Below are 6,565 nucleotides of genomic sequence, written 5' to 3'. Positions count from 1 at the left end.
TGGGGGCCGGACCGGGCGGGGCGGGGCGTGGAGGGGACGGGACGGGAGAGCGGGGCGGCCATGCCGTACGCCAACCAGCCCACCGTGCGCATCACCGAGCTCACCGACGAGAACGTCAAGTTCATCATCGAGAACACCGACCTGGCGTGAGCGCCGGGGATCGGCGGGGACGCGGGGCGGGAATGAATGCTGTGTTCAGTTCTGGGCCTCTCGCTACAAGAAGGATGTTGAGGCTCTGGAGCGTGTCCAGAGACGAGCAACAAAGCTGGGGAAGGGGCTGGAGAACAAGTCTTAGGGGGAGCGGCTGAAGGAACGGGTTTGTTTAGCCTGGAGAAGGCTGAGGGAAGACCTTATTGCTCTCTGCAACTACCAGGAAGAAGGTTGTAAGGGAGGGAGCTGGGCTCTTCTCCCAAGATTCAGGGGACAGGACAAGGGGGAATGGCCTCAAGCTGCGCCAGGGGAGGGTCAGACTGGACATCAGGAAGAAATTTCTCACAGAAAGGGTCATGGGGCACTGTCAGAGGCTGCCCAGGGAGGGGGTGGAGTCACCATCCCTGGAGGTGTTTAAAAGACGGGTGGACGAGGTGCTCAGGGACATGGTTTAGTGGTTTATAGGAATGGTTGGACTCGATGGTCCAAGAGTTTTTTTCCATCCTGGTGATTCTGTGGTTCTATGAGGAGCCGGGAAGCGGGGATGAGCCGGGACACGTGGGGATGAGCAGAGATGCAGGGACACCCGGTGCAGCCGGACAGGGTGAACGGGCGGGTGTTGGGGCCGGGTCCCCCTTGTCCATTGGCAGCAGGCAGTGGAGCTGATCCCCCCCACCTCGGGTAACGGGATGATTGCCCGCCTCGGGCAGAGATGGGACTGATATCCTCTTGTGTGGCTGGGCTGATGCCCGCCCCTCCCCCCGCCACCTTTGGGTTGGTGGTGCTGATCCCCCCTCCCCCTTTGGGCTGGTGGTGCTGATCCCCCCTCCCCCTTTGGGTTGGTGGTGCTGATCCCCCCCCCCCTTTGGGTTGGTGGTATTGATCCCCCCCCCCTTTGGGTTGGTGGTGCTGATTCCCCCCCCCCCCTTTGGGTTGGTGGTGCCAACCGTCCCACCTTTGGTGTAGTGGTGCTGATGCCCCTTGGGTGGGTGCCCAGTGCCCCGCTCAGAGCTGCTGCAGCACAGCCTGGGCCGCTGCGCTACAGACAAGCAGACTCCGCGCTCCTGCACCCCTCACCATGGGTGTTTCTCTTCCTCAGGGTGGCCAATTCCATCCGAAGAGTCTTCATCGCAGAAGTGCCCATCATAGGTACTGCCTCGCTTGCCCTGAGATGCAGGCCCTTAGGCTGCTGTCCTTGTTGCCCTCAGTAGCACCCTCAATGCCCTCCCTTTTCCCCTCCATCTCCAAGCTCCTTCAGCTCACCCTGCGTGTGTTTAGCCAGTACTATATGCTACCAGATGTAGTCTCTGTTATGTTTTCTGTGCCCTTGCGAACTGCTCAGCTTTTCCCCATGGAAATGTTTCTCAGCTGGTGACTTTTCCCTCTCTGCAGCCATCGACTGGGTCCAGATAGACGCCAACTCCTCCGTGCTCCATGATGAATTCATTGCGCACAGGCTGGGTGAGTGCTGGGATGCAGATGTGCAGCGAGGCAGAGATTATGAGCTAAATCAATCTGGAGATGCTAAAGCACCTTTGCCTGGAGGCTGTTATCCCTCTGCCCACCTCGGCAGGAGGGTCGGTGCTCCTGTGGTCTCACTCAGACATTCTCATGATTTCTTTCTTCCCTCAGGTCTCATCCCGCTCACCAGCGATGACATTGTGGATAAGATGCAATATTCCAGAGTGAGTCAAGCAAAATGTCATGAGCTCTTGTTTTGATGATGGGGGTCTGATATGATGGGAAGTGCTACTGATTTTCTTGCTGGCGTTAAGGTCCTGACTCGTTTGTGTCCCAGGACTGTACATGTGATGAGTTCTGTCCGGAGTGCTCGGTGGAGTTCACCCTTGATGTCCGATGCAATGAAGACCAGACTCGTCATGTTACATCCCGCGATCTCATCTCCAACAACCCCCGTGTCATACCGGTAAGTGTGATCCCTCTGCTTGTCAGCAAGTCCCCTCCCTGTGTTCCCGTTGGGTTTGGCAAACAAATAAAATTTGGACAAAACAAGGCCTTTGAGCACTTTTCATCTTGCCTAAAGCCCCACTTGAGACCTATTGAGAGAGCAAAGCAGGAATATCTGCAGAAACAGCAGGGTGTACCAGTGCCTTCCTGTTTTTCACCATCTTGTTCTTCATTTGCTGTTTGATGGTGTGTCAAAGCAGTAAGTATAGCCTTGTTAAAGCATCATCCAGTATTCCTCATCTCAAACATTAGTGTAGCCCCTCCATCTAACTTCAAGCATTTGGAACATGTGTGCTTGTGTCCTGCTGCCATGTCACTGCCTTCTCCTGCCTGCTTGCTGCTGGGGCTCAGGGAAGGCCAGCCTCTTTGAAAGCTTGACAGCAACCCAACTGGCTGGGGTTTTCTGGTTTTTGGGCCTCAGTGCAGCAAGGTGTGAGGAGCCCAGGCCAGGGCATTGCTGCCAAACAGCTCTTGCCCAGTTGCTTTGGGGAGTATTGGCAGAGCCGAAGCAGAACAGAGGGAAAGAGACTTAATAGAGAATGTTTTTAAAATGCTATTGAGATCCGATCTGAATGTCACTACGGCCTGGGGCTTTGTTCTGGTGGCTGGTGACAATGTCTGCCTGGTTAAAGCCTCATCGTAGCTGCCTGGTTTTTGCCTCCTTCAGCTGAGGTGCTGCAAAGTGCTGTGTGTCGCCTGGCAGCAGCTGTGGGAGTGACTCTGGGCTGAGTTGCAGGACCATGTGGCAGCGCTGAGCTGGGCTGGAGCCCTCCCCACGTTGTGGGGAGAGCAGCTCAGGAGCCGAGAGTCTGGTGCAGTGGGATATCACATACCTACCTGCAGTTGCCTGGATTGTCCTGATTTCTGTTAAATAGGGTGGGCTGGATTTTTTGCTGTGAGTCACTCTAGAGCAGTTCTCTGCGGTCTCCAATATTTGTAGGCAACTGCTGTTTAATGTGGAGAGAGAAGATGATTTTGTGATCGATTCACCTGCTTTTGTTCTGCTACAGGTAACATCTCGGAGCAGAGACAACGACCCCAATGACTATGTGGAGCAAGATGGTAAGTGGCGTTTCGCTGGGACTAAGAGCTGGAGGAAGAAATGGTCTTTTCTTTCTGAGTCTTTGAACTTGTTCTTCTTTTACTAGCTGTGCAACCGTAAAGCAGTTGTAAAGCTGGCAGTAGAGAGGCACTGGCATCATTGTATCAGGGGGTTAGTGTTTCGTTTTAATGCAGCTTAAAAGTTATCCCTAGAATTAAAGTCCCATGCCAGAGGGTCTTCCTCTCTCCTTGTGAGAACTTGACAGACAGCAAAGAAACAAAATGCTGTGTTGTCTGCTGTTACCCGGGGGCCTGAGCTGTGCCTCTGGGCATATGTGCAACTCCTTTTTACTTAGCAAGATGTTTCCCAGCTTCCCTGGGGACACAGATGAACCCTTCTAAGAATCCAAGTGAGCTCATGCTTCTGGTGACATCTTCCTGGGCACTGAAAAATCCTGCCTTAGCCCCAGAGTGATCTGCATACTCATTTCTCCTCTGCAGCCTTCTCAAACAGTGTGTGCTTTTCTGCAGACATCCTTATTGTGAAGCTGCGGAAGGGCCAGGAGCTGAGACTACGAGCCTATGCCAAGAAGGGCTTTGGCAAGGAGCATGCTAAGTGGAACCCCACGGCAGGTGTGGCCTTTGAGTATGACCCAGACAATGCGCTGAGGCACACCGTGTACCCCAAACCGGAGGAGTGGTATGTCCTAATGTCTGTCTGGAGGAACTGGAAAAGGATTTTCCAGCAGGCACCTGCATTTCAGCCCCGGAGATGACTTGGGGCTTTTTTCTGTCACTTGTTTGGTGACTGCTTCTTTGTCTGCCGGACATCAGCCCCGGTGCTTCCTCTCTGTGGCCAAACAGTGACGCAGTGTGCCTGGGTGCCCTGGGGCCAGGCTAGAGCGTGGGCTCCACACTGACCTTTGCTGCTCTTGGTTTCCAGGCCCAAGAGTGAGTACTCGGAGATCGACGAGGAGGAATCTCAGGCTCCGTATGACCCCAATGGGAAGCCAGAGAGGTAGGAAGCTGAATGCGCCACTGCAGCTGGAAAATGGGGCTACTGGCTGGGTGGATCTCTTTGACTTCTGTTATTATGAGACTGTCTACTCTGCGCCGCAGTTTACCAGCCCATGAAGCTGGTGTTTCCTGAAAAGCTGGGCAGAAGTTGGAGTTAACTGGTAATGTGACCAGGCCTGGCAGGTTTTCTCCTCCGGGAGGTAACAAACAGCTCTTCTTTAGTTCACGTTATCAAGCAGGGCAGTGCAGCATTCGGTGAAGCATGAGGCCTGTGGGGGGAAAGTGCCTTAGGATATTTATTCAGTCGTGTGGGTCTTCTGCTCCATTTGCTGGTGGTACCCCCTATCCTGGGTTATTTGCACTACGCAAGTGCCTACAGCCAGTTGTACACTCTGGTGTGGGGCCCTGTGCTGGCTTGCAGGTCACAGTGCTGAATAAAAATACATCTCAGAGTTATTCTTGCAGCCTGTGGAGTCATGGGTGCTGGTGTGATAGTTGTAGAGGGGCAGCACTGGCTGTTGCCCAGCTGGGAGGTGAATGATGCCAATGGTTGGGATTCCCTGCAGACCTCCCTGTGGTGGGTCAGTCCAAGCTGGAACTGCTCTGCAGGTGCTCCCTGGTTTTACAGCTTCCTGTGGGGCAGATTGTGACTTATCCCCAACTTTTACCTTAAGGTTTTATTACAATGTGGAGTCATGTGGTTCTCTGCGTCCAGAGACCATCGTTCTCTCTGCGCTGTCTGGCCTGAAGAAGAAACTGAGCGACCTCCAGACCCAGCTGAGCCACGAGATTCAGAGCGACGTCCTCACTATAAACTGAGGTGGCCCCTTGCAAGAGAGCGCTCGGGTGTGAGTGATGCAGAAGGTTCCTGGCAGCACTCGGAGCTGAGGCTTTTGCCTTCCTGTCTTCCTCTGCCTTGCCTTGCCCAGCTCTGCTGGTTGGTGACACCTCTTCCGTGGCCTTCCTTCCCAAGGAGAGCCATCGTGGAGTGTAGAGCAAAGCAGGAAGGGAAGTGGTGAGCATCTTTATTAGGACAGGATTCGTCTCTAAGTGATCCCTGAGTTTTAGGCCAGAGTTTTGGATTCTGGCTATGTGGCATTTGGGGTTGAGAAGTGTGCACCTCCGTTACACAACCCTATCTTATTTGCATCTCTGTTCCTTACTGTACTGAATAAAGCCATACCCCCTGTGTTCTGTCATCCCTGAAAGCTTGTCCTGGGCTGCAGGAGAAGATGTCACATCATTTACTTCTCTCCAGTAGACATCAAGTTAATGAGACCTGCTTTGGAGGGAGCATTGCTCTCTAGTGCTGATTGCTGCTCTTGACATTATCTCCTAAGGAGAGCAGAACCCCCTCCAGCAGGTAGCCCGTCATTTACCAACCCAGGGCTATGCTTAGAGCAGATGTTTGAGGCTGGGCTGCTAAGTGAGATGCCGCAGAAGGCCGTGCTGCAGGGGAGCCCAGATGGGCCAGGCAGACTTAGCTGTATTTAAGTCTCCTTTGGAGTAGACTCTACCTGTGCAGTACGTGATCTTCATGTTAAGAGCTGGGATGGCAGGGAGTCTGTCATTAATGACCCCTGGATGACAGCTTCCAGTGTGCCTGAAGCCCCAAGATGGGTTGTATGCTGGACTGTGGGTTGAATGCTCGGTGCAGGTCCCAAGCTGTGACCGCTGTGACAGCAACTGAAGGGTTCCAGCAATTGCCCAGGTCACCCCTTCTTCTCTCCATCAGCAGGACTTGGGATGAGCTTCTTGGTGACACTTTTATGGAGAGATGTGCCTCTTCTTTTCTGTGGTGGGTGAGAGGAAGGGAAGGCATGTATGCCACTGTGCTCATCCCAGCACAGATGTGGAGCATGGGAATGGCTCAGGGAGCAGGGATGGGTGTTCATGCTCAGCTGGAGAAAGCAGCCCGCGTCCACTTTGGAGAAGAGCTGCTGCAGCCAGGCTGCTGCTTCAGTGTCCTTGCTGTGGCGCGGCTCCCCAAGAGTTGTCCCTGTTGCTGGAGGAAGCGCTGCCATGGCTGTCACCTTGAGCCAAGCGCTGTGCCAGGCAAATCAGGGCATGGATAACTGAACTGGCATAATTCTGGAAGAGCTGGGAGATGAAATGGCTTGAAACTCCTTTGTCTGGGGATTTGTAGCCACCACTGCCCTGGCACATCTCTGGAGCCACAGGTGGCTGGAGGTGAGGGGTGACAGTAGGGTGCTGGCATCCTGTTCCATTTGGGGTTGTTTGACAAAGGGTGGCAACTTGCTCCACCCTTCTCCCCTCCACAGCAATTTTAGGGCTTCACTTGAAATGTCCTGACAGGAGGCAGAACAAAGCCTTGGCCGAGCACACTGCGAGGAACATTAGGAAATCTGCCCCCATCAGCATTTTTCTC

The 6,565-nt window shown here is 53.8% G+C and overlaps 1 protein-coding gene across 2 annotated transcripts; it reads left to right on the top strand.

Moving 5' to 3' along the window:
• The first annotated feature begins 1 nt into the window (after position 1).
• Positions 2–5,367, top strand: POLR2C (RNA polymerase II subunit C). Of its 2 annotated transcripts, none has more exons than XM_054078655.1 (9): positions 2–146; positions 1,250–1,299; positions 1,543–1,611; positions 1,783–1,835; positions 1,949–2,077; positions 3,129–3,180; positions 3,691–3,859; positions 4,103–4,177; positions 4,851–5,367. In XM_054078655.1, the coding sequence occupies exons 1-9, from the start codon at positions 61–63 to the stop codon at positions 4,993–4,995; spliced, it is 828 nt and encodes a 275-aa protein (XP_053934630.1). In that variant the 5' UTR covers positions 2–60; the 3' UTR covers positions 4,996–5,367. The 2 variants fall into 2 exon arrangements, with proteins under 2 accessions (XP_053934630.1, XP_053934631.1); XM_054078656.1 differs by lacking the exon at positions 2–146 and adding an exon at positions 180–762.
• The last annotated feature ends 1,198 nt before the right edge of the window (positions 5,368–6,565 follow it).

The sequence above is a fragment of the Cuculus canorus genome, chromosome 13, assembly GCF_017976375.1.
Source record: "Cuculus canorus isolate bCucCan1 chromosome 13, bCucCan1.pri, whole genome shotgun sequence".
Classification (NCBI taxonomy): domain Eukaryota; kingdom Metazoa; phylum Chordata; class Aves; order Cuculiformes; family Cuculidae; genus Cuculus; species Cuculus canorus.
This window is presented reverse-complemented; position numbering and strand designations above follow the sequence as displayed.

Excerpts from the sequence above, each read along its gene's own strand:
- POLR2C (XM_054078655.1), top strand. The coding sequence starts at position 61 with ATGCCGTACGCCAACCAGCCCACCGTGCGCATCACCGAGCTCACCGAC. Across the intron at positions 3,860-4,102 it reads TACCCCAAACCGGAGGAGTG|GCCCAAGAGTGAGTACTCGG; the intron begins GTATGTCCTAAT and ends CTTGGTTTCCAG. Across the intron at positions 4,178-4,850 it reads CCCAATGGGAAGCCAGAGAG|GTTTTATTACAATGTGGAGT; the intron begins GTAGGAAGCTGA and ends TTTTACCTTAAG.